The 27,795-nt window shown below is 43.6% G+C and overlaps 1 protein-coding gene across 3 annotated transcripts; it reads left to right on the top strand.

Moving 5' to 3' along the window:
- On the top strand, window positions 1-27,680 carry nck1b (NCK adaptor protein 1b). 3 transcript variants are annotated; one of them, XM_053412066.1, is made up of 5 exons: window positions 1-279; window positions 11,558-11,611; window positions 12,182-12,422; window positions 22,949-23,697; window positions 23,791-27,680. In XM_053412066.1, the coding sequence occupies exons 3-5, from the start codon at window positions 12,197-12,199 to the stop codon at window positions 23,989-23,991; spliced, it is 1,176 nt and encodes a 391-aa protein (XP_053268041.1). In that variant the 5' UTR covers window positions 1-279; window positions 11,558-11,611; window positions 12,182-12,196; the 3' UTR covers window positions 23,992-27,680. The 3 variants fall into 3 exon arrangements, with proteins under 3 accessions (XP_053268041.1, XP_053268042.1, XP_053268043.1); XM_053412067.1 differs by lacking the exon at window positions 1-279 and adding an exon at window positions 5,097-5,235; XM_053412068.1 differs by lacking the exons at window positions 1-279; window positions 11,558-11,611; window positions 12,182-12,422 and adding an exon at window positions 15,285-15,758.
- The last annotated feature ends 115 nt before the right edge of the window (window positions 27,681-27,795 follow it).

Consider the following 27,795-nt stretch of genomic DNA (forward strand, 5'->3'; position numbering starts at 1 on the left):
CAGCTTGTGTAGCTGCCGCTGCTAGCTAGCTAGTTAGCCTAGCAGCGCCGCGGAGCAGTGACATGCTGTGGCACAGAAATGCTATTCCACCGGGGCACCGCGTCGCATCGAGCTAGGCTAGCGAGTCGGGATGGAAAATTAACCGTCTGCTAAGCTAAGACTCCCCAGACCACTCGGGTGTTTGCGTGACGCCTTCACACGTTGAATATTCCCCCGGGGGAGGAAGAAGAAGAGGTGGCGGCCACCAGCACCACCAGGAGCCGGAGCAGGAGCTAGCAGGTAAGGCGATTCAGTGTGACTGCCACTGAAGCAACCCACCGTCCCCCCCAACCGCAGCTACAGGCTAGCTCCTGCTAACCTCCAATTCACCCGTTAACGTTAGAGCTCCAGGGGCTAGCGGCTAACTGAGACAAAACCCGTATGTGCCAACACGACCAGTCACATACTGCTCCCCGGCCGGCTAACGGTTAGTGACACGACATGTTTGTTTGTTACCCCCCTTTAGGGCAGGTTCACGTCGGCTAAGTTCGGTGGCCTGACACGCTGTCAAGTCAGAAGGTTGAAGAAAAAACAAAAATGAAGCTCAAATTTAAAGCTGCTGCATAGCCTTTTAAAAAAATGTGGCTCCGCTCCACGTCGAGCTGTGCTCCACGTTAACGCGTTTTCTATCCCCGGGGCTGAAAATGGAGAGGACGCCCCAGTGCTTGACAAACACTGTCTTCTGTTTGACTGCAGCCACAATGTAATCACTGATGCTTTTTAATTCAACCACAGCCCGGGTTCGTAGTGGGTGTCGCTGCACTGATTGAATCCAGTTTGGCCTCAGTCATGATGCGGTCATGCCCCTCATATTAACTTATTAATTCTTAATGTGTCAAAGAAACGAAAATGGGGATTGTATTCAATCCATCACGTCAGGCCTGGACACTAATATGACCTTAAGTTGATGCACAGGCAATACGGATCATTTCCATAATTGGTTTATATCACATGATACAATTAATTTAGTTTATAAAATGTTAATGGAACTATCCAGCCACCTTGAAATTAGGGTGATGGATGGATTTCTGGATTATCCTTGGGGGTAATTTCAAGTCAAATCAAATATACTTTATTGTCCCCATGGGGGAATCTTTCTTGGGCCAAGTGCTACAGCAGCTGCAGAACAGTACATCGTGCAACAAACAACCAAAAAACAGTCAACAAGGACATATCGTGTAAGACCCAGAAAAAGAATGCAGAATAAAAATGAGTTGAATATTGCATCTGTCCTAAAAATACTTAAAGCTAAAACGCTAAAAGGATGTATTGCATAAAAGATGAAAAACTTAAAAGCAAGAGTGTCAAATGTGGCAGAGAAAGTGCAAAGTTTATTAAGATACATGATTGAATCAACATGTTTCTTTATTGAGTAGAGTGATAGATGTTGTGAACGTATAGGCTCTGTAACGTCTACCTGAAGGTAACGGGTCAAATTCAGAGACTAGAGTGTGAGACAGGTCGTTAACGATCCTGTGAGATAGTCTGACCACAGAACCTTCCTGGATGGTCTGATGGGAACGATGGTCCTTTTTGCCCGTCACCTTCATAACCGCTTTGACCACGTTCCTGATTCGCCTTACAGAATAGAGAATAAACATGTCTTCAGATGTCTCATCTTTTCTGGCAAGCAGCTCTGTATACAGTGATATTTTTTTTTTTACTTGAGTGTGGTTTTGTGCCAAACACTGTTGCCGATCAGTCGGCTAATAGTTTCAGCTCTGACTGAGGTATAGAAACTAACAACATATGTATATCCTCTTATTTCACAGTCTTTTCGTATCGTTAACTTGGGATTTCCTGTACTTGTTGCAAAGACCCATAAATGGCACCTGTATTTAGACCATGTCTTCACACCTATGCTGTGGCTTTAGTCGTCAACATCAGTGTTCACATTACAGAGAATAAATATGTCTTCTGACGTCTTATTTCTCCTCGCTAACAGCTCCAGAACCATGTTTATGGTGCTATAAAATAAAAGAAACATTTCTGCTTAGAAATAGAGAAACCAATATATACCCCCTCAATCTAGGGAAAGTAGTAAACAGATTTATTAACTGTGCAAGTGACATCATTCCAGTTTTTCTTGGACAGGTTTGTGATATTTCGCACCCTCTGTTTATCTCCAAATATTGTTACTACCTTACACAACCAAAGCCTGAGTAAATGTCATGCTCTAGCAACACAATGGCTGGTAAATCTGTTTACCTGTTTGCCAGCTCTTGTGGTTTATGTTTGTGTTACCTGGTACAAAGCTTGAAAGTTGTCAGATGTCTATGATTTGAGTGTTATATCTCCCAACTCTTAAATTAAAATGGGTGGTTAGTTATATCTGAATCGTTTTAAGAGGTGTAGCATGTGTGTCTTTCCAAAGGGGGGTCTTTTGCAGCTGCTGAATAGTACAGTTTCTGTAATTATTGTCACACTGACAGACCTCTTCACAGTCTCTCATTAAGGCTTCAGGGAGGTGAGAGGGGGAGAGAGACATTTGGTTGGCTGGCTGTAGCTCTCCTCTCAGTGGGAGTCGGAGAGAGGCTAGCCACAGTTTGAAGGGAGGGAAATGGTGGAAGCATGCTTTCCAGCATGATTTCCTTGGAGGCTGATGATAGTTCACATTCAGGATTGCTAACTCTAGCCCCTGTAGCCCTATTTACTTGTTATCTCTGTCCTATTTCTAGCTCCTGTTGACTTGGATTCACTCTTACAGCAACCTGTCAGGATGTTTCGACAGTGTAATCTCATGAATATGCAGTGATGAGCCCCTTTTCCTAGAAGCGAGTGTCTGGCTAAGGCTACCGGTGGCCTCCAGCAGCCAAATCTGTCCCCACAGCCTCGAGGAAAATACCAACTGTGCATTTTCCTGATGGCCCAAAACTAATATGGCTGAAAATGTTCCTAGCCAAATGAAAACCACGGGAATCTAGTCAGCTGTAGGCTTCTAATGTGTTTGAGAAACAGGGGGAATTTGCTTCTGCAATCATGTCTCTTCTCTCTTGTTATCTCCCTCATCTCAATTTTTACTCAAGCTCTTTTCCATTTCCTCATTTTCTGTCATGATTTTTTTTTCTTCTGTTTCTGTCTTACACGTTTGCATTGGACTGCCCATGCATGTAGACATATTTGAACAGTCACAGTCACCGACAAAGGTACTTTTTATATGTTGGCTCAGGTCACCTGTTGGAAAAGGAACTTGTTATCAAGGTGCAAATAGCAGGAGCAGCATGGGGCAGAAAAAAAAAGAAGTGCTCCTTTATTTCATTATTTAACGTTCTGTTATCAGAATCAAAAGCAAAAGAAAGTGGCATAAAGTATGACGATATTCCTCCCTACTTGTGTAAGTCTTATGATATCCAACATTTCTCATTCGGAGTAAGAGATTTGACTTCCTCAGAAGTGGTGTTCTTTTTTATTAGGTCATTATGATTCGGGGATTTTCGTTCTGTGGTTTTGGCAGAAATAAAAATGAGGATGCGTGCGCTTTTAACCTCAGCTGTCATTGTGATGACAGAAGTCGTTGTGTAGCCATGGCCCAAAAAAAAAGCAATATTATCAAAATATGTTCTTAGAAATGTGGATGAAAGTTGACTTGTGAAGAACAGTCACGCTGTGATTCACTGAAGCTATATTTAGTGGGCCCAGCTTCTAGATATTCAGTGTGAATATTTTGAACCAACAGTAGGTGTAGCCGACGAGTCTACTTCACTCCACCACATTGTTGGCCACAGGCTGCAGTGAAACTCTACTTTAGGATCTGAAATCACACAATATGAAATGGTCTATAGATCTCTCGTTCTTTTGATCTGACCACTTTCTCTCACTGTCTGATCCCTGCCTGTTTTCTATTGATCATTTTTAGTGGAAACTGTATGACAAGTAATCCTATAAGGAAACGTCTAAGCCAGTCTCTGAGTCTGAGGTCCTGTCATCACTGTTTTTTGTCACATTTGAAGAACCATTAAAACCTACAAAATCTTTAAATGGTGGCTTCATATGATTAGAGCCTGACGTCTAATCACCGAGCCTCCAAGCATCAGTGGATTTGTGCCTTTCACAAAACCTATCAGCCTTTCATAGCATTTGTTTAGGTAATATACACCAATATACACAAGATGTGTATTTATGTTCACATTTTACATAATATAAAGTGTTTGCTTAGTAACAGTATTTTATTTCGAATGAAAGTTATTTCTAATTAATGTAATTGTTAATCTGCAACTAATCAAACTCCTCTATCCCATGCACATCGCTGTGACAGGTTTTTGTCCTTTGCAGTGGACATATACATGACATTCATGTCATCTGCCAGTGTCATGTGGGGCACTATCACTTTGGGGTGCCAAAGTTGAAATGTTCTACCGGTGCACTTGAAGGCTCCAGGTAAAATTCTACGAGAAAATCAAGAACAGTCCTCCCAGTGTTTAAAATAAGTGTACGGTGTGTAAGTCAGGCCGCACAGAGGTGTGAGTTTGTCTAAGAAATGTTGTCTTTCTTGTCGCTGATTTGCACTCACTCCAGATTTCTGTGGCATCACCGTGCAATCTGGAATGCCTCCTGCACTCGAAATGCTCATGGACAAGTCCAAACACGTGGCTCTCTCACACTAATGTCCCAAGTGGCTTGTTCAGTCCTATTGTGACAGCACCCTTGGGCTCATATTTGCCAAGATGTACAAATTCTAAGATGGTGTATCCATTTCATTGCTCTAGGACTGGCTGTCTGGAATTATTATCATGCGGTTTTCAAATGATCTGATATTTTGACTGCAACAGTAACTCATTCCAGAAGAGTGCAGTTGCAAGGAGGTATACAGCTACCAGGGCATTGTGCGCCATCATCTGTTTTACTGACTTCTTAATGCAGCTAATGGTTGTTAAGTTGCCTGACAACAGACAGGACCAAACCACACAACCTGCCTATCACAATGTAGTGCTAGATGTTAGGAATGCTTCTGCTTTTTAAACTCTGGTTAGTCATTGTGAAAACCCCTGAACTTCGCAGACTTGGTGAGGTAACACGAAGAAGGTTTATTTTGCTTTCGATGTTGATCCCATATTACTTGGATGTGGCCATCGGACCTGATAACTGTAAGCAAGTCAGCCATCAAGGACAACTACTGGCAGCAGCAGGGTGTGGGTATGGATGTGTAGGCTCTACTGATGTAGCAGCGGTCTGAGGAAATGGATTCCTTTCTAAGAGGTATTGTGTTCTGGTTGGTATCTGTTTACAGAGAAGACCTACAGCCTTCTGCAATTAAAAGGAGCTAATTGGTTTATTGTGTTTAGCTCATGTTCCGTTTATGCTTTCAATTCTTTGTGAAGTAATACATCAATGCATTGTAGGCTCTTTACATGCAATTTGGTTATGTAATGTGCTGTCACTTATGATTAGGAGGTGATGATCTCCTTTCATGTTCAGTTAGTCTCACAATTCCAAAGGTTTGCCTCTACATAACTACTTTATATCATATTGAATATTGTACTGCTAATGTATAGTGAATGATGGGTGTCTGTGTTGCCATTTTATTCTGCTTATTACAGAATATTAGAGAATATGCAACTTCAACAATCAACAGACAATATTGCAAAAGAGCCAGAGTTCTGTATAAAAACTATAGAAAGTGACATACAATTACCTATCTTGTATTATTAAATATCTATGGACAAATAATTTGTATTATACAAAACTTTAAAAACCCATGATAAACAGACAATAGCAGATTAAAGAAACAAGTGAATAACCAACGATTAAAACACCACATGTTATTAAAAACACCTAAATAACCTATGATTAAAATGCATCAGTAATATGAAAAAACACAATGCAGCAATCAGATACAATACAAAGGCACGACTTTGGTTTGCTTTTATCAACTACAAACTTATTTCTACAGAGAAAAAAACAACCTTCAGATGACTAAATTAGACATTTGTTAGTCCCAGATATTTTTTTGCTAAAATTGGGTTATTTTCAGCCGCTTCATACTGTGTCGCATCTATTTAAAAAAAAAAACAGCAACTGAGTTCATCAGTGTTGTCTCTCTGTGGGCTTGACAGTAACATTCAGCTCCAGGCCTGTGAAATGTGAGAATATGCAGCCATAATGAGTTGGGAGGTGAAAATGGGGAAGTGGAAACCCTTTTCAGTTACGTTTATTTGCTTTATTTGTATAGTGGACAGTTTTGTGATTATTTATATTGAGTCATGAATATCCTCTGTGTGGGTGCTGAGGCTTTCAGTCCATCCCACAGATTTGTGAACTGAAGTTGATTACACTTAGCTCTCAAAGAGGAAAAGAGGCATTAGGTTATGCATATTTTTCTAGATATGATCCCACCAAGCTTCATAAATATTACTTTTTAGAGTCAGAGTGGCCTGACCCAAGACTTTGCATTTAGTGTCTAGATTGCTCTGCAACGTGTTTCAAACTGACATTTGTGTACGCTTCTCACAAAGAGGGAACCGTTTGATGTTCAGTTGTCCTAAAAGGAGGCTTGAAACTTTTGGTGTTGGTTGTTGCTATGAGAGAAAATCTCTGGCAATTCTCAAAGGACATGAGCCAGGGTCTATTTTAGGCCTTTCCCAACTACTGAGGGTGATCCCGAGGGGTGGATAACCAACTGCTTTCACACAGTCATGAGCCTATATGTACAGCCCAAACAGCAGAGGCCCCTCTGTCCTTAATTAGGTTTTAATATGGTTCTAGGAAAGGTCTGTATTCCTCCTGCAATGCCATTGTTTAAGTCTACTCTAATCCTAGACATGACTTCGTGCCTCTTGAATAAGATGCATTACATGTATCAATGCAAAGAAAAGATAAGTTATCTGCGCTCAGGGGTCAAGCCTGCTCTCCGTCAGATTGCATCACTTTCCCATCATCCGGTCACCTTTGTGTCCACATTTCCTGTCTCACAGCTGGCCTGCCAAGTCTCCCATGACCCTTTGCTGCTATGCTGCTGTTTTGTTTTGAGAGAATCTAGGACAGCTGGGGTGAGATGCAGTCTCATGGTTTTTAGTTACCGCGGTTCGATGTGGAGAGAGAGGAAAAAAAGAGCACAAGCGCGTATTCATCGGCCGGTCGCCGTCCGGCACTGTCCGTCCGGCGGAGCAGTCCTGCCCGAGGCTGAAATGTACGTTCTGGTGTGAGCTGGAGGGAGTGCAGCCGAGCTAGAGGGGCTGAGCGAGCAGCGAGCATACAGAGCACATTCCAGAAGGCAGCAGAGCCCTGTGATTTTAGCAGGCTGTCACAGGGATTAGGTTACTCTGTCTGCCTCTGTGAGCTCATGCTGTTGCTGTCTCAGTGCCTCAGCAATCCTGCTGAGCAGCGATACATTATTTGCTCTCGATGTGAAGAGACGCGTTTGTTTAGATTATACAGTATCCAGTTGTTGTGATTAAATTCCTATCAACCTCATCTGGTGAATAAAATCAGGGCCATTAACAAGACTCTTCACTGACCATAATACTAAATATAAAAAGTATTCCAAATCCTTCCAGCTCATTTAAATTCTTGTATAGTGTCCCTGTATCATGTATTACCAGATAGACCACTGGGTGTGCTCTTAGACTAGGTCTTCCGCACGTGTGTGTTTTTCTTTTCTTTCCTGCAGATATACAAGGGATTGTGGCAGCAGCTGTACACTGCAGGATGTGGTGAACTCATGTCACTGTTGTTTCATAGTAACGTAGGAACTCGCAAAGTTGCACTGATGCATCTCCGTTAAACCACTGATGCGCAGTTGTTGTGGTTTCGATAGTGTTGCAGTGTTTCTTCAGTAACATTATGAACTAGTGGAAGTATATTAGCTGAAGCCTAACTCTAAAATCACTGACCAGTTTAGAAAACAGTCGCATATAATGATGAGTGGTCGCCTGCTGGTGGGAAACATTTGTGATCAGTGTTGACACTCTTGAGAACACGAGTGGGTTGCTGATTGTAACACTGGTTGACCTGTCACTGGCCCACAGCTGCTGCTATGGCAGGAGATAAGACGGACGCACATTATCCTTTGGTATTTACTAGTTTACAGTCAAATGTATTCATATAAAGTACTATTTATAGACCCAAATATGCTCACCACTAATTAGCAAAACCTTTTTGTCTCATAGTATTATGATCAACCAACAAGCTTTATTTTTTTAACAAAAATCCCATCCAAAATAATCACTGTTTTGTTCAGATATTTTTTTTAAAGCAAAAATGGCAAATCATTTCCAGTTCCACTTTCTCAGATGTAGGGATTTTCTTCTTTTTGCTGCAATCAAATAGTGAAATAGTGATGTGATGCCACTTCAGATAATTAATGATCTCATCAACAACTCAACGAAGAAACTTTCTGGAGGTCTTGATGATATTATACGCTAATGAAAAGTTTAGCTTTTTTTTTTAAATATAGGGGTTTTTGAAAATCCACATTGAGTGTTATAATCACACATAATGCTTTTATTATTTGCTGTTATCCGATCTTTAAAAAAGTGAGCTGCTGTTCAAACCATATTAACTCAAAAGGGACATTTCCTGCTGGTACACTGCTCGTAAACAAATGGAAATCTCTTATTGTGAAGCAACTACAGGATCCACTGCCTTGAATTGCCTTCATTTTTTTTGTTCAATTTAAAAGTTAATTGTAATATAATGGACAGTCTTTATTTTACTGTTCTTTCAGCAGATGAGTTTTACATTTTGAAGGGGGGAAATGGCTCAAGGAGTATCGGCCTCAGTGAGGTGGTTAACACTGTCATCACTGGCCACCAGGTTCCACCACGTGTCTACCATTCCCCCCAGTATGGCTGCTCATCGTTGACAACCACACAGCTCGTACATGCAGATCCTGTTTTTGCTCATGTTTGTTAGATATGTTGTTTTCAGAAAAAAGTTACTTCTTCAAAACATCGGTTTTGAGAAATGATGATTCAGCATCATCACGTCTGTGACAATCTATTTCACAATATGTTTCCAAATTTACATCAGTCTGCAATTCTTGTTAAATTTCATAGAAAAAGTGAAAACACGTGGACTACAACAGAAACGTTGATCAGACTTTCTCCACTATACTCTTGAAGACCGTCGTGTGCGGTGGCAGTGGTGATGGATTGGACTACCTGTTAATTCTGCCAGGCAGCAGGGTAAACGGAGACCCACAGTGGACGCGAATGTGACACCATTGGAGCCTTTTGACCTGTCTGACCTTGCGTTTAATGCTTTGGAGTGGCGAGTGGCCTTGGCTCAGTCTGCAGCTGCGTGATTAGCTCCCGAGCATCTGTCGCCTAACGTTTTGATCCTCCCCTCACATCTGCACTGTTGTAAGTCACCGCAGTGTTAATGTGCACTTAGTGGCGAGCCACCCTAGACACGGGGGGTGACAGCAATTAAAGGAAGTGAGCCCGGGATGCAATGTGCCCTCTGAAAATGGTAGGTAGCTGGGAAAGTGGGAAAGGGACAGGCCCTATACTGATTATTCTGTCAGGTTGGGGAGAAGCGAGAGAGTGGGGAAAAAAGATTAACAGGGAGGGATGTTGTAAATGGAGACAGAGCACATACACTCACTTCTCAGCCTCTTTTTCAGACAGTTACAGAGCCCAGCCCAGGGAGTGGAGGGATCGTTGCCTTTGTCCTGGTGAAAGAGGCAGCACTCGAGGAATATAAATCAGTTTTTTTTAAAATCACTCTTTGTTTATGTGTGCCGCTCCCTAACATGCCTCCTAGTGTTCATTAATTTGACATGCAATGACATGCCATGAGGTAAAACCACAACATAGACCCTGATGTGTTTTTTTTTGGTAAATTAAGTCAACAGCACCCCTCAAGGGGAATTACATTTTATTGCATTACACTTTTCATGGTTTCAACTTCCTCCTGCTGAAAAGAGATGAATCCACACAATCCTAGATATGTGCTGGCAACTTGCATCATCTGGAGCAAGAGACTGTGCACTAGCATCAAAGTCCCCCAGATGCACATGCTTGTCAGTCTCCGCTGTCAATCATCAGGTTTGATCCCATTTCTATAGCCTCAAATAATTAATTAAATCTAAATTTACAGGAAAATGAAACACTTCTAAGTCAGTGTGATAATCTGAAATACCTAAAATGACAAGAACTGTCTTCGAGGAGAATTTATTTAACGTGTGCTTTGGTTCAATCCACTAACCTTGAGGAGGTGGGAATTATGACTCAAGCCAGTCATCAGGGGGATATCAAGATGATTTATTTTCACTTTTGGGGAGCTGTAGTGTCGTCCATATTTATACACATCTTTGCTCTTATCCCTAAATGGCAAGTCATGAGATGTGGCACTGTCATCCTCTGTCTTCACTTGTTTTATGAAGGGACGAACCACCGGCTCTCACTTTAATGCTCATGTATTGTTTATTCTACTGCTCTTGGTGCTGCCGAGCCGTTAGCTTGACCTCCCTATTCTCCCCATGTTTGCCTAAGATCAGGCTGTGGGCCTATCTCAAGGCCAGCTGCAGCTGAAACTTACACGCTGCTGCTTCAAATAAAAAACCCAAGAGCTCTCAATCAATGAGGTCAGTGTCTGGTCCCTAAAGTCAGTCGGAGGGGGGGAGGGCGAAGGTGAAACTCCATCCACTCCCATGACATCAGAGCAGCTCAGCAGCAGCTTCAGTGGAGCCTCACAAACTCCCTCTCTCACTGCTGACCTGAGAATCTGCAGTATTAACTCAAGCATAGCCTGACTGTGCTGATAGCTGCATGGGTCATAAGACCAGCTGTTCTGAATGTGCTCATTGTTGAACATGAATAAGTTATGCTTGTGATTCACAGTACTCTCAAGTCATAATTTTAGCCAACTTCGAGTGAATCGCAGCAGTGGAGTCTCAATGTAGTTCCCACAATCACAGCATTTGAATATAGACTGCTCACTTGGGATATATTTATAGGCCATAGCTAAATATAAGATAATATCCTCCATCATTAGTGCTCAGCGAGAGCCTTACTCTGTGACGTATCCACCCTGCTGACGCACAGCATCGTCCCCCCCCCCCCCCTTTTTATTTTACTTCCCTTTTCCAGTAATCTTTTGCCATCTTCCAGTCTCCAAGGATAATGTTTGATGCCTCACACAATTGACAATCGTTGGACTGCTCCTGAGAGGAAATCATCCCGTCTGTAAATTCATGAAGAATGTCGATACTGAGAGATTAGCGCTCTAGTCTCTGGCAGACTTCAGTGTTGAAGACTGAGAAGAATAGTCATTTATATCTGTTATTTCAAGAATACAATTGTTGGTGGAGCGGGATTGTTTCTGAAGAGACTAAACTGTGAAGCAGGAGCTGGCATTTCATCAGTGTTCTGACCTAGCTATATTATATTTGGACAACACTGTCTGTTTCTTGGCCTATTATTATGACATTACTACACAGTGAGTGGCGAGACTGTGTGTAACAGTTAAGACACAAAAACAACAATACAGATTTCTATGCGTTATTGAGAAATATGAAGAAAAATCTTGAGGCGAATCAATCTGTAATTCTTCTGCTTTGTTTGTTCTCTGTTTCTAGGTCAGCAGAGACGTATCAAAGCCCTTGAAAGTTCTCAGCTTTGATGCAGTTCAGGTACAGCTCTATATTTCCAAACAGTTTCTAAATTTACTTTTGGTGCATCTCTTTCCTAATCATTAGAGTTGAAACAAACTGCACAGCTAAACAATAAAATGTGCATAAGGGCTGTGCAGACAGAGAGGATCTAGACAGTAGTAATAGTACACAGTTATGTTCATTTCTTATTTATGTTTATATAGGTAACGGAATTGTAATTATTGCAACATAATGTGGGTAAAAAAACACCTTGCACCTCACCTCAAATGACCCGTTTCCTGGGCGAAACCCTGTGAAGCCATTGTCGTTGGGGCGTACATGATGTGGAGGTGTGATAGTGAGGTCTACCTAAAATGAAAGATACCCTCTCTGAGAACCTTTTTAGTTTAGCCCATGTCCCATTCACTAACATGGAGGAGTCAGGGTTTTAACTTTTAATTCACTTTTGGGTCATCATGTCAATCTTTACAGTGTGAAACAATGGCCAGGATTTCATTTTTGAATAAAACCTTTTGCTGATAAAGTACTTGAAGTTGTCTATGATGCAAAATATTCACTTTTTTCGTCTTCTCTTTTGCTCTCTATCAGTGAACCTAGTGCAAGATGACGGAAGAGGTGATTGTCATCGCCAAGTTTGACTACATGGCCCAGCAGGACCAGGAGTTGGACATCAAGAAAAACGAGCGCCTGTGGCTCCTCGATGACTCCAAGTCCTGGTGGAGGGTTCGAAATGCCACCAACAAAACAGGCTTTGTGCCGTCCAACTACGTGGAGAGAAAAAACAGTGCCAGGAAAGCGTCGATTGTCAAGAACCTCAAAGATACACTCGGTAAAAAAACAATCTGTTATGGCTTCCTCAGTTCGACTTGTCGATAGTTCAGTAATCATAGGCCAGAAACCATGTTCATGTTTACTCTCTCCTAAGTCCTTGTTTATTTTGACATTAGAAAACTCAAACAATTCCAGTTGACACGCAGGTATTTGCTCTGAACACATTTTCATCTCCTCTATATCTAGGCCAACTTTACTATGTGTTTCATGCACATGAACCAAAATAATAGCGTGTCACAGAGCTCTTTTTTGTCTGCTCTAGTTTCGGTTGTTTTGACCACATAGATGTGGTATTTCAATGCACTGTACTGGAAGATGGTCTCAGGCTGATGTCTGATTGGTGGAAACACTGTAAGCCCCTTTTTCTCACAGTGCACTTGAAGTGAAGACTTAGTGTGTGACAGGAGTGTTAACAGTTTAGTGTTTCAAGTCATGGGACAGCTCAGGTAAGACAGTCACATACTTTCTGGATTTAAACCTTTGATACAAATTGGATTTTAGTTTAGCAACTTTTGGAATTTACACAAACAAGCTTATCTGTTCAGTGTCAGCAAATCTAAATATCTACACTCTCTGTTTGTGTGTAAGATGATTTCATCCTGCTCATTATATCATGACTGGAATTGTTGCGGCACAGGTGTCATCTCCCCTGTCAACACAGCAGTAATATTCTGGGCACTGCCATTTGCCAAGGGCTTTGTAATGCCAGGAGCGAGCCACACGTAACTGTGTATGTAAGCCAAGGTTACCATTTGTCCTAGTGCCATTCTCTTTCATGAAAGACTCATGATAATTTGGGACAATCTCTCTGAGCACTGGCCTCCATCCAGACAGCTTAGTGTTCGATTTGACTGTGACTTCTTAGTTTAATAACTTCTCATGTATTTGAATATAATATGAGGATCTTGCATGTTGTTTTCTGAAACAAGGGCAGGATGGAATAGCAATGTTTGCTTTTTATGCTTGAGCCATGTTTGTTTGGCTCAGATACTCATTAGATGAGGTTAAAGGTTGCTCAGCATTTGCCACTGTGGAGACTTGAGGCAGAATATAAAAAGGCTGGTTGATATTGACAGTTGATTTTGTTGACCTTTTTCACAAAGGGTGTGTTCCGGTTGTGATATGAATGCAATACTTCTAGTTATTGTCGTGTTGTTGTAGTTTAAAACTTATAAGACGTATTTACTTCCCTGCAGAGATCACATGATTTTCTTTACAACACTTTGGTTTCTGTCCGTTTCACCACAAACTCTTAACATCTTCTTTTTTCGTCTGTCACATGCTCGAGGCGTGAATCCAGTGGGGGATCCCCTGCTCTTTTCTTACGTCGACCTTTCATATAGATTTCTACGGACTTTATACTAGGAGGCCAGGCAGAGAAAGACGGCAGAGCCTCTCACTCTGACATTTGTGTACACACATGCGCCTCGTCCGGAGGTGGTGACACACAAAGAATGACCTGCCAGAGAGTCCTGGGCCCCACGGTGGCTTTTCCCCTCAGGGCAATGCTTACCAGAAGTGTTTCTTGAATTTATAACTGTATCACATAGACTCAGTGTTTACAAAACACTTATCTGTTGGACACGGGATATGACTCTTCCTGTTAGCTGCAGTGTGTTTTTTTCAAGTGTGTGTTAATGTTGTGGTGACATTCAGGCTGTGCTGTGTGTAGAAACACCCTGACTAAAAAGAACCGGAAGAGGCCTCTTGATGGTTTTAATAGAGGGCTAATTAGTGTTTTTCACTTAGTCTCTGATAAAACTTTGATTTACAACACTTTTGATATTTATATTGTATTTATCACTTGACTCTAGGACATAAATTGTTTAAAGTCTAGTTTGTTGTGCTATGAAACGCTTGTTTACGCTGCTTGTACATATGGAGAGAGATGCGTCCGTTTGAAACGAGGTAACTGTCACAGCTTACATTGGTATGGGTGTAAAGCAATATGTCAACTAATGGGCAGCACAGAGTCAGGAGTTTCTGACGACTACAAATGTTGAGATGGTGTTAATGTTGTGATAATGTATCTGTTAACAGGTCAAAGACAAACAGGCTGTTTGTCTCTCTACTTTCTTACCAACTCGCAAAGTCTTAACTCTAAAAGTTCTGCCGCTCATGGTTTCTGGCAGTACTGCTCTGTTTAATCTCTATTGTCTGTATTTGCATAAGCAGAGTATGGACATACGTCTCTGTCCATGTCCATACGTTAGGTGTAGTGAGTATTCGTGTGTGTGTGTGTTTGGGGTTGCGTTAGAAGCATGTGTGGTCATGCACTACTGCCATGAGCCGCCCACTACCATCCCACCTGTCACTCTATCCATTGATCAAAAAAAACCTCAGGTGAACAGCTGCATGAATGACACACACATAAAAACCCACTGGCTCAGGTCTCACTCACTAACACACAACCAATAAAACGCACACTAATGTAAAACATTAGTTTGGCGAACAAGAACCTTGTTAAACATTAATGAAATCATAGAGCGCTTGTAAATACTTCACCTTCATGTCTCGGTGTTTATGATTTATAAGTAGATTTAGGAGATTTTTAACAGGGAGATTGTGGGTGTTTGTGTTTTTCTTGTACGGAGTGAGAGCAGTGTCCTGATGACCACGCTGACATGTTTTATGTGGGAGGAAAAAAATGTATCCCTCTTCTCTTTTCCTTTTGTTTTAAACAAGGCTGTTGCTGGGTGTGGAATGGTGTCATCGTTAGAAAGAATGTGTGAGGGTATGATCTGTCTGCAGATGGTTGTGTTTTGCTGTGTGTGTGATGGTGCGTCTCTGTGTTTGACGACTCGTGTTCCCCGGGTTTGTTGTAAAGTTGAGTGTCTCTACAAACAACTGCAGTCATGTGACGCTGAGTACTCACTGACTCACTCAGTCTTTGCAACAGATCATTTTTTCCCGTGACTTCTCTTCTCAAGAAACCGGCACTCTTTCCAACTATCAACTTGACACTTCATTCTGTTGAAATGCCCGTTTCTATCTTATTTCGCCTCTTTTCTCTCCGTTTCTTTTCTCTCAAGTCTAAGCTTTAACTCCCCCCTCCTCCTCCCTTCTTCTTTCCCTCTCCATGAGGCCTCTATACTCTGCCTTCGAGAGCTGGACTGGAGGCCTCTCTATCCCGCTCTCTCATTGGCTTAGCGTGACCACATGGTCAAGGGAGTGGGTTGCCCCGCTCCGTTGTCCGCCCCGCTCTCTGGGTGTTCCAATGGAATAACTCTACAGCTGCAGTGGGAAGGGAGCAGGGGCCGGGACAGACACAGAGAGAGGGAGAGAGCAGCGAAGCCCAAAATGGACATGGCTAACCTATTCAAACATTTCTTTCGTGAGTTTTTCATCTTTCCTCGTCTTCTGTAGTGACTTGAAGTCCTGGTTTGTGTGTTGTTTTTAAAATGGTGGAAAGAGCTTTCGTGTGAGGTTGGAGCGGTTCTTTTCTCCCTCTGCTGTGCTGGAGCAGTTCTCGGAGTGTGGGGTGTTTTTTGTTTTTTTTTATCTTCCTTTTCTGATTTTCTTCTTGCTTTGGCCGTTGGTTGGTTTCAGTTCAGGTTAGCCAAATGATGTGTCATAAACACAGCAGGCGGAAACTTGAGTTTTGTACTAACATGTTGTGCTGGCAGAGACGGGGAGCGGGTGTCTTAACAGCTTTTGAGGCTGTGTCTGTGTGAGCGGCTGCAAAGACTGGGTGGATATGCTTTTGAAAAGCCTTCTACTGAGCTGAAGCCTGTAATTGACTCAGCAAACCTCCCCTGTCTCTTTCTTTTAGACACACACACACACACATAGTAATCCCACTTCATTTTTTTTTCTCGCATTTGTCCTAGTGAGTGGGCTGCAACTCAGAGGATTACTTTATCATACTTGAAGACCCCGTCTCCACCCTGTTTAGGAATATCTCAAGTCGTAGCCAAAGTCTGTTTTCCTTTATTCTACCCTCAGGGTGATCTCGCTCACTCTGGGAGGGTCGCCACCCCCCCTTACACCACCACCACCACCTCCACCACCGCCAGTCATGAGCTACAGTTGAAGGGACACGGGGTGCTCATGTAGAACACTGTAGTCATTGTGCTGTGAGGAGGAAGGGGTCTCAGCTGATTGATGGGACCTGGGCTCCCATCTCCTGCACCTCGCTTGGTTATCAGAGGAATGTCACTACCCAGGCAGCGCCGTGGGCTGCGGATACTTTACAGTCACGCCGACACACTTTTTCAAAAGGCCCTGGCGCACACCCATGCTGTAATCTCACCTTGTAACTGTTGAGTGTTATGTCCTGCCTCTGTCTGTCTTCCCTGCTCGTGTGTGTGTGTGTGTATTTGTGTGTGGATCCACCGACTGGCCTGTTGGCAGTCTAGAGGATCATGCGAGTGTCAGAAAAAAGAGATGAGCGTACAAACTTTTCGCCTTTGTAAACTGAGCGCCACTAGTCTCCTATCTCTCGCTCTCCCTTTTCCCCTCCCTCTGTTATCCTGTTTCTCAGCATTCTCAGTGAGCGGAAACACTAATTTGAGCCACATTTCTCCCCGAGCTGTGGAGGAGTGCAGGCCAGAGAGGAAGTGAGAAGTCGGGAGGAAGTTGAATCATTGTGCGGGGGTCCGTCAGTTGGACCTTCTGGCAGTCTCTGTCCCTCGCTCCCTCTTTTCCAACTCCCACTTCTTCTCTGCAAACCATTTCTTAATGTTCCCTGACTCATTAATCGTAATGAGGACAGTTGTCAACATCATTTAGGCCTAAGATGTTGTTTTTCTAAATCTGTCCACTCATCTTGGTTTTAATGGGTCTTCTGCCGTTACGAAGGGCTCAAGAGGAAGTGAGCAGTGGTCTGGGCTTGTTGAAGTGTAGCCAGCCATAGAAACATTTACACTACAGCTCTACTTGTCTATTTAACTAAATGGTCTGTGGGCTGCAAATAGTTATTTTTCATTATTGATTAATGTAGAGATTATTTACTCTATGAACAGACAGAACCGTTCATTCAACATATTGACGGCAAATATCAACAAATCATTGCCATGTCCCAGAGTTCTGTGGTCACTTCCTAAAATATTTCTTGCTCTATCTGTCCTCATTATAAAGCTTCTGTCGTGCGACTGGCCGGCTTTGTAATTTTGTTTATTTGTTTCTGATTGGTTAAGTCCTGATGTGAATTATTTCCTCCTTTTGACAAATTTGGAATGAAACGAAAACTTGTTATGGAGGAAAACATGTTGATATTCCTTAAAGTTACGTCTGATTTTCGTTCTAAAATTAAGTGTCAATTGTGGTGGTATCTCTAACTGTAACTTATATATGTTGCACCTGCTTTCATAAATAATTACTTTGTGTATTTTCTTCATTACTGCAGAACGAAAAGTTATAAACACAAAGCTCTAGAAATCTCAAGGTATATAACCGAGGTGTTAACTTGGAGAATCAGGACCATATTCACATTTTGCTTTAAATTTGGGTCAACAGATTTGAGCTTAAGAAAAAAAGTGGTTTAAAAGTGACACTTTTATTCCTCTGAAATTGTGAAGCTGGACTTTGGCAGTGAGCTAATCATTCCACTGCTGCTACAGTGAGGCACAGGTACACATGCATCACTGCCCTGATAAACCTGTTTGCTTTACGACCAGGATAGTTTCTCCTGACTCCATCACAGAGACCGATGGCTGATGACTCAGATAATGCAAGTTGGGTTCTGTCTGTTTCCTGCACAGCGACATCAGTCAGCCCTGCTAGCAGCATGATTGAAGCTTTAGTGTTTAGAGGAGGCCTCAACCCGTCCCTACTGAAGAGTGCATCACCTACCTCACTAGTGTGTAGGTTCCCTTTAGTGTGCTTGACTCACTCCGACGGGATGTGGTGTCATTCTGTTTTATGTGCAAGTCTCAGTCGAGGCCATTCGAGGCTACACGAGTGACGGCGTGATTGTGTGAGTTATTATGCTCATAATTGAGATGACTTGTTTATGATCGTGAGCTGTTGTTTGGCTGTAAAATGTTGAGGTTGTTCTTTGTTAGCTAGCAACTGCTGCTGAACATGTTCCAGTGATCTGTTAAAGTAGGGGGATGTTCAGCCACTGTCAGACAGCCTGACGCGGGGTGTTGTCGTCCACAAAGGAAGGGCCCTGGAATGGAGGGAAGCCGAGGGGTCGAGAGGGCCCGGGCAGACAATGGACGGCCAGCCAGCGTGAGGCGGCCAGAGTTAAAAGAAAAAAAAAAAACAATTCCTGTCTATCACTGGTAGCTGAACAAACTCCCAGAACTTTCTTCTTCTTCTCCTCCTCCTGCTGCGCCTCATCTGTAATCAAAGTTAGGTTGTTTTTTTCTCGGAGGGGTTAAATATGTATGTCTTAAGGTCTTCATCATTGTTCGCCGTGATCAACTGCTATCTGAGGCAACACGATTTCCTCCTCAGGAAACACACAGGAAAAAGCATGTGACGTAGAAAGAGAGCAAATTTCCAGTGAACGTTACTTTTGAAAGTCTCTTCCTGTCTCCTTGCTCTAACAGCTGAGTGGCAGCATGCTTCGTTTTTGTCAGAGGAAGCACCAAGTTGCCACATCTGCATGTACTCATGTAAACCTCATGGTTGTATTTAGGCTGAAATTCAGGTGGATGGAGCACATATGGGACAGAGACTGTGCTTCCCTCAGCCAGGGAGGAGATGAGGGAGCTTTTGGGGGTGGGGGCCAAATGGTGTGTATTTTTAGGCCCCTTATCCATTGCGATTACTTCCCTTTTCCTGACACTGTACTTGTGCACCGAATTAGCTCAATCTACAAGAGATTCACTTCTCAATTGGTGTTATATCCACATCTGCTTGTCCTGAAACCGTCGTGTTGGGGTAAAGGTGGCTTGTCTGGACAGCACTGTGAGATGGAGACTGCCTCAGTCCTCATAACAATCAGGGATGTCTCCGTCACAACCGCTTTGTCCTGTCTGAGGTGCTTGACCTTAGACGACTCATTGTCAAAGTGCTTTAAATCAGAAGCAGGCTTTTTTTTCGTGAGATCAATACTAGATATATCCAGCTCTCTCTATGCATGTCCCTAAATTATGTGGTATTTCTTTAGGTTTGAAAATACTTGTATGATCTTCAGCTGTGTTGAATAGCTCAGGTTGCATTACAGCCATACAACACTGATGTCTGTCCACACGAGTGTTTCGGCTCCATTTCAGATTAAATCCATAATAACCCTCCGAAAAATGCATATTACATGACCAATCACATACACTGGATATGCTCTTGCCTTGGCGTCTGCACACGTAAGCAGTCTTGTCTTTGTATAATGCAGAACTAACATCAGCTGATAAATACAATAGGGTCAGCAATTGATGATCCAAGTTGCATTCTACTACACTGGTGTCTGAGGCTAATGCTGTCATGTGATAACAGTCAGGCAAGTCTGCAAAGGCTATGTCATGACTAAAAAAGACCCAAGCAGAAAGCAGTCGTGAATGTCTACATTGTCTCTAAATGTTTTCACAGTTCTCAAACTAAAATACTCAGTTTGTGTAGCTCTAAAACTACAGAGTAGTGCTAAGGCTAAGCGCATCTGTAACGGAGTAGTAAGTAGAAATATGGATGTACGCAGTCTTTCAAGTTTTCTACATACTTACTTATTCTTCAGCGAACGAGATGTTTTCATGCCGTTTGTTTGTTGGATTGTTCATTTGTCTGCCTTTCACTGGAATTACTAAAAATGACTAAACCGGGTTGAATCTGGATAAACAGGCAGACGAGGGAATTATTTTCCGCTTTCTTTAACATGACGAGATTGGACCTTGGTGGATGTGTGACCTTCACGTTTTAATATTGGTTTTCTCATTGTACACCCTCCCAGGTGAACTGCTAGTCAAACACACAGCGTCCTGTCAATACCTGAATGCTACTGGACATGTCTCATAGAGGTCCGCAGCATGTTTAAGGATCCAAAGGTTGCTCCCTAAGTTCAGCGTCACTGAACTCTCAAACCGTGGCACAATATCAAGGAATCACTTTACTGTCAGTTGAATAGAAAGCAGCTGTGTCCAGTAACAAACAGTGGCCCCACTCCAAGCTCGGCTTTGGTGTGGCGGCACCGTGAGATAAGAGCGACTGCTGAATCGTAAAAGAAAGCGCCACCTCACCGTTCTTCTGCTCGGCCACACAAGTGAATTCTCAGCAGTTAACCCACAGCAGCCTGACTGATAGGCCCTCAGAGAAGCCCATGCCCTCAATAACAAGCCCTTATCTTCTCTTGCTGTCATCTGCCTAAAGCTGCGCAGGCAAATCCCAACTTCCCTTTATTACCTCTGGCTCAGATTGAGCATCTAGTCAAATGCAGCGGTTACGGACTCTGTGCTTTTTTAATGTAAAGCTTTCGTGTGACTGGAACAGGAAGCAGCAAATACAATTGTTAACAGGCTGATAAGAGCAGAGTTACCTGCTCAGCATGATAAGATACAAACGGTTACCTCCATTTTCAGCTGTAGCCGGAATAAACTTAAATTCTGCAGGGTTGACCTTTAACCTTAAGCTAACTAGATCATTTTCTACTGTACACGAGACACATCCTGGGGGCTTGCACCTGCACGTGTAGTTTCTTCCCCCAACTTGCACATGTCATGTTTTATCTTTTGTGGATCTAAAGACAGTTTGAGCAATTCTTGTGTGATTTGAGACAAAAAGAAACTTCACAACCAGGTTTTGTGAGTTTCTGAATGTATCTTTTTAATCTGTAATCCAAAAGATGTATATGTATATGTTAATTTACAGATGTATATAGATGTTTTTTTCCTCATATCGTTTTGCAGTTCTCCCTTTAAGGAGGTGTAAAGGTTGCACAGAGGCATAACAAGACTCACAGACATCAGCTCCTAACACCCTGTCTGCACTCTGTAGTTATGTACAGTGCTGTGACTAATAACAGGGTCTACCTGGAAGCAATTTGACGTTGGACACAGGCACAACCATGAAATTTGTCTGCGCTCCCTGAGTCACGGACACGTTTCAGTTACAATTTATCTGCCGCGAAACAGATCCAGTGTGGCGTTGTGACACATTAGTCATATTCCACGACAAAAAACAAACACACACACACTCATCCTCCTCCCTGCACTGTCCTGAGGACTACACCCTGCCTCTGTGTATAATTTCACCCTGCTGACTTTTTAAATTATTCGACTTAAAAGCCTTGCCAACGTAATCATAAATAGAACCAGTGCTTTGCCCTGCTCACTGTCTGGTATCAGTGTCTGACTTGACCAGCCTCACTCTGGTTTGCCTGCATCATCAGTGAGACCAGAGGCTTGTGGTGATAACAGTAATGTCATATTAGTTTTGCAAGATCTAGCAAAATGCTTGACTGTTGGTTGCAGTCACAGAGGGGTCTAACAAAATCTAAGTTTAATTTAAACCTACTTCTTTTTATGAGAAATATTTTGGTGGAATGCAAAGTTTGTAATATATCTGTCATATTTGACATAGCTCTTAAATGCAATCATTATCATCTTAAGAAGTCTTAAACTTAACTTGTGTAAACCTGCAGAAACCCTTGGTTTCCACAGGAGAAAGTAATGTGTAGATATTTCAGGCTGTGAGTATTAGAGCTGATCTCAAGGCAGTGATCTCACCACGGCGTCCTCTCCTCTGGTAGCCACACATTTGTTTCACACAACTGTTTGCATGCCAAGCTCCCAAGTTGAAATTCTTGACCGGTTAAGACGATGACCACAGGCCTGCCAGGGCTCGGCCTCCCGGCTCCGTAATGCAGGGAAAAGGCCAGAGGGCCTGGTAATACCCCTTCAGCTTAGAGCTGGTGCCACTGAGTGCACGTCCCAAAATCTACATAGAAGCTGAGTGGAGAGCTAGACAGAGCGTTGGTAGAAACATGATGGAGGTCTGTGTCTAGCTGCAGTGCGAGTTCAGCTGCAGGTTTCAGGGCGGCCGAGGTGATTAGTGCAATGTGATTAGATGCAATCAAATGTGACTTCAGCTTTTTGCCTGCAGAGTTCAAGGCAAGTGTGGCTGGTAATTAATTTCAATAGTGAATAAAGTTTCTGAGTTTCCAGAGGATTTATTGTAGCCTCGTTCCAAAACAAGTTTTCATCCCACTCATCTTTTTTCAACCTTTACTTTTTTGTTTCCTCAGCAGCCAGGACTAATCCCCAAGAATGTATTTGGATGAGGAATGTGGGGGGTTAGGGCACTGTAATGTGGAAAGGATATTTAGCCCTGCTTACCCACCCTGCCGCCCTAATGCTTGTTATCGCTGCCTGCTATTTGTCTCGGCTTTTTTCCCCTCCCCCACTTAAATTGTCAGTGTGGTTTTTGTTTTTCTGTGGAGAAATCAACAGGGGGGGGTTTCAAAACTGAATTCTGAGGGTTTGTTTTGTAGAAAGATTACGACTTTCAAATTTACACAAATTACCCAAAGGCCCATCTGTGTGCCAATTCAAAATGATAGGTGCTTTGTATTCTGACCATTCACCGGACGCTTTTTCAGTGAAGATTCTCTAAACCCTGACACATTTCCTTGATTCTCTTTTTGTGTAGGAATTGGGAAGGTGAAGAGCAGAAAAGGAGGGATGAGGGACACGGCGTCCAACGCTGACACAGACATGTATGCTGATAATGGCGAGCGGCTCTACGACCTCAACCTGCCTGCCCTCGTCAAGTTCAGCTACACGGCCGAGCGCGAGGACGAGCTGTCCCTCGTGAAAGCCACACGGGTGATAGTGATGGAGAAGTGCAGCGACGGGTGGTGGCGCGGCAGCTACAATGGACGTTCGGGTTGGTTTCCGTCCAACTACGTGACGGAGGACATGGATGGGACGGCAGGGGGAATGGGCGGACCCGGTGACCCGGTGGGATCACTAACAGAGAAGCTGGCGGCGGTGGTGAACAGCACCACAAACGGGAACAGGGTGCTGCACACGGTCCAGGCGCTCTACCCCTTCAGCTCAGAAAACGACGAGGAGCTGAACTTTGAGAAGGGCGAGGTGATGGAGGTCGTGGAGAAGCCGGAGAACGACCCGGAGTGGTGGAAGTGCCGCAAAGCGGACGGACAGCTCGGCTTGGTGCCTAGGAACTACGTCACCGTGCTGGACTCCGCCTCCCATAGTCCCGGAGCGGGGCTCGCCGGGCCGCCCACACCTGACTGTGACTACATCTCGCCTTCAGGCATCGGGCGCTTCGCAGGGAAGGAGTGGTACTACGGCAAGGTGACGCGCCATCAGGCGGAGGTGGCGCTCAACCAGAGGGGATCGGAGGGAGACTTCCTCATCCGAGACAGCGAGTCATCGGTCAGTAGCCGCTGGTTTCCTCCGCCGCTTGTTGCTGCTTTGAAATTGTCCGAACACGGATAATAATGGTGTTCTTCTTTTCTCTTTTCACAGCCAAACGACTTCTCGATCTCCCTGAAGGCGCAGAGCAAGAACAAGCATTTCAAAGTGCAGCTGAAGGAAACCCTTTACTGCATCGGACAGCGCAAGTTCAACTCTATGGAGGAGCTTGTTGAACACTACAAAAAAGCCCCCATCTTCACCAGTGAGCAGGGAGACAAACTGTACCTGGTCAAGGCCCTGGCAGCCTCCTGATCCCTCTGTGCTACACACGCACTCACACAGACACACACCTCCACACATTAACTGCATCCATACAGTATATATATATATACGTACAGATACTCACAGCAGAACACACACTAACATTTAAACTCCAAGCCTGAGGACTTAACACATCGCCAGGACTTCAATGCCCGATTTGTGAGCATTCCAGGAAGAGGCATGGAGGCAAAAAGCATGGGAGAGACTCTGAGAACTTGAGGGGGGGGGGGGGACAAAAGAGAAAAGACTATGGACTCCTGAGAGTTGACTACAGACCTCTTGGTCGCCTATTTTAAATTATCCAGATGTGTTAGGTCATAGGCAATGCCATGTATTTCCACCTTGGTATCTATATGTTGCATTTAGTATCCTTTTTTTTTTTGTTTGTTTTTGTCGATAATATATAATCTTTTAACAGTTTCTTTTTTTTTTTATGTGATGATTTTTTTTTAAAACTATATCCAACACAAAACAACAAAGGACCCGATGAGGCTTTTTTTTTTTTTTTTTTTTGCCAGCACATTCAGAGTCGATCCCAGAGAGGTTCCACGTCTCCGCCCGTCTGTGTGTCGGCTGTCTTAACCGTTGTGGACGCACCGATCCCCAACTTCTGCTAAATGCAAATCATGAATAAAAATTAAGTGACCAAAATATATTTATTGACACAATTCTATGGTTGCGGCGATCGGGAACATCACACTGTGCGTCTGCAGAGTCAAACTATCCTGTCGGCTCTTCCTCTCCAGAACTGCTTGTCTCACATATTGCTGTATCCGTATCATGTGAATGTTACAAGGACGAGGCCCCAGAGGCGGCCGGGACGTTGCATGAAGACAGAACCACGTCCTCGCACCTTCACTGGGAGACACTGGCCGAGGTCGTCCATGTGTCTGAAGGGCTGTAAAGTATTTCCCTCCTCACAGCCGCCTGGAGCCGCCCCCTCCCCTCCCCCCCCCCGTACGCTGACCACTTCTGTGGAGCTGGGAGGGGAAACGGAGCTCCAGTCCAGAGCATGATGTCACTGATCTGGAATTGGTGATCACTGGAGGGAGAGAGAAAGGTCACCCACGGGTCGTGTTTGTGTGTCTGCAGACTGTATACATGAAGCTGAGAGACGCCCTCTTCCCTCAGCGGCCACAAAGGATTTTTCAGAAAACAGTTCCTTACGACCAAGTGCTGCGGGAAGTGAAGTAAACTGGTCTGAATGCGTTTTTCTGGGCTCTGTAAGGTCCCAGTTTGGGGAACTCAGTGGGATTTTCCCCGGTGAAAAGTCTGTCTACTCAACACATGACTTGTATTTACAGTCTTTAGTGAAGTGGAGTTTGTCGAGTGAGAAATGGACCAAGAAGTGTTTGAATGTTGGAGGAGCCTCTCGTACCAGTGCCTGCAATCGAAACTGAAGCGGCTCCTCACACACGCCGCTCCAGCAGGGGGCTCAGGGAGAGTGCAACGACGAAGAGGAGGAGGAGGAGGAGGATGATGATGATCACGGTGCCTGCGATGATGAGCTCTCCAGCTGTGGCCTCTTGGACTCGAGCACAGAAAGTAGGGAACACGAGGGATTTCACAGAGGACGAATGGAAAAATGAACCCTGAAAGGAGAAAGGAAAAAAGCAGTGAATTAGGATCCAGGGAGGAGACTTCGGAGAATCTGTTCCACTGGAGATGAGTATCTGGAATACTGCTCCCAGTCGCGCTCGGGTGGGGAAAGTGGACGGAGGCCAACGCTGATGTATCCGAAGAGAATAATAGATTTTTGGAACTTTTAAGGTCGACTCAACCTGGCGGTGCCACGTGGGACAGAAAACACGGGTGTGAACCTTTTTTCCTCCCTCTCCATCCTCCAGGTGATTGACAGCTGTGGGATTGAAGAGCTGTGGGACGGCACTGTTTGTTTTTTAGCTGTAAAAGATGAATTATAAATAGAAACAATAACCTTGTCAGTTTGATTCACGATGGCTTGAAATGGCAACGTCTAATTTTACACCTCCAGCGCTCGACGAACCCTTAATACGACTGTAAGGACACATGTGAAACAGTTTTATATATGAAGAAAAGCAACATTCCAACATGAACACAGCGGATTTCTAACTTCATGCCTCTTTAAGTGTAAATCACAGGATTGTTCATCACACGACTCGAGTGAATTTGAGTTTATTTTTTTTCATGTAAGGTCCTAAATCTCTAAAGACTTGTTCCACCTTCACACACACGACCACGATTTCAACATGTGTAGGATACTTGTGCCTGTTTCCCTCGTTTTCGTTTCCAGTCGCCAGATAAAGTATTTGGGTTACAAGAATCCTATTACATGTCATTTACTACACCCAATCCCTGGCCGCTGCTGCTGCTGTATCGGTGCCATGTTGCTGACACTTCCTGAGAGACGGTGTTTGCCTGCAGCAGCTGGAGAAATCCACTGCTGTCAGCAACCTCATTTTTGTTTTATTTATTTGATTATTTTTTTTTGGGAGGGGGGGGCTGAAATTCCCTCCCTGACTCTGATCTCTGCAGCATTAAAGTGACAAACGCCAACGCACCGTGTCCCAGTTTGAAGGATTTAGGACGGAATTTGTTTAATGTGCCTTCACAGCTTTCTGTCAACCAAAGGTTCAGTGCCCTGTTTCATCCAGTTCTTCCCCCTTGTCACCGCCGCGTGCTATTTGGTTCGAGCTTTGCATGAGCATCAGTCGAGTCCGATCATCCCGACCGAAAAGGTTATTTCCTTATTTAGCGCTCGCTGATAACGTCATTGTCTAACTTTTTTAATTTAATTATTTTTCTTGTCATGCATAAAAAGACGCCCATTAGTCGACTGTGTGTAGTTTCAAGTGACCTTAACGTAGCTGATCTCATCCGGTGTAAACTCCGTGTACAGTTTGGAAACGTGTGCTGACGTTCACTCAGAAAAACAATAACCCCAGGTGTGATGTGACCGTGACCCGGATGTATGAGCACCTCAACGTGTCACGTACAGTGTGTCAGGGTTTCCACGGGAAAACGGTTTTTAATGTCTGTAAGTGTAAGACATTCACTTTTGCAGTTAAGCCACTTAAATATGTAAAAAAAGAGAAGATCATGATACTTAAAACGTGTTACTTGATATACAAATACAGATCTACAGTATCTCCCTGCATAGGTAATGTTATGATGAACTAGGGATCTTTTTTCGTTTTACAAAGAAGGCCGCATGAGCAGAGCCTCGTAGCTGTACAGACATGGTTTTAGATCTGCTTCCAGAACACAGGGGCGTCAGTTGGGAACGGATGTTATCGAGAGGTCGGTTCCCTCAACTCGTTTGCCACCGGAGTCGCCTCAGGGAACTCGTGACGGATCACAAAGCCTGACGTGATGTCGCGTATCGATTTTCTTGACAACGCTGACGACCAACTGCCCGTGTTTTAACTTTGGTGCTTTTGTGCTGCTTCCATTTCTCTGGTGTTCTTTGTCTCACAAAGCTTTGATCGTTGTGTCCGAGAGCGAGTGAGAGAGAGAGAGGGAGGGAGGGAGGGAGGGATGGAGAAGCAGATCCATGCTGTGGAATGATCAAGGCAGTGCTGTGAAAAAAATGTCATGCTCTTAAATACTGTTCTTATGAAAAGGGGAGATGTGTTCAGGTGTAATGATTTAGAAGAGTTTATTAGAGTGTTCAAAAGACGTAATAAACCACATGAAAATCATCATGGCTGCTGTTTTGATCTTTGTGAAAGTGGTTTGAGAGAAGCTGTTTGTGATCTTTGTGGAAACTGATTGTGGATTATAATCAAAACTAGAATGCTTAGATAAACAATATGT

Source organism: Pleuronectes platessa, chromosome 20 (assembly GCF_947347685.1).
Source record: "Pleuronectes platessa chromosome 20, fPlePla1.1, whole genome shotgun sequence".
Lineage (NCBI taxonomy): Eukaryota > Metazoa > Chordata > Actinopteri > Pleuronectiformes > Pleuronectidae > Pleuronectes > Pleuronectes platessa.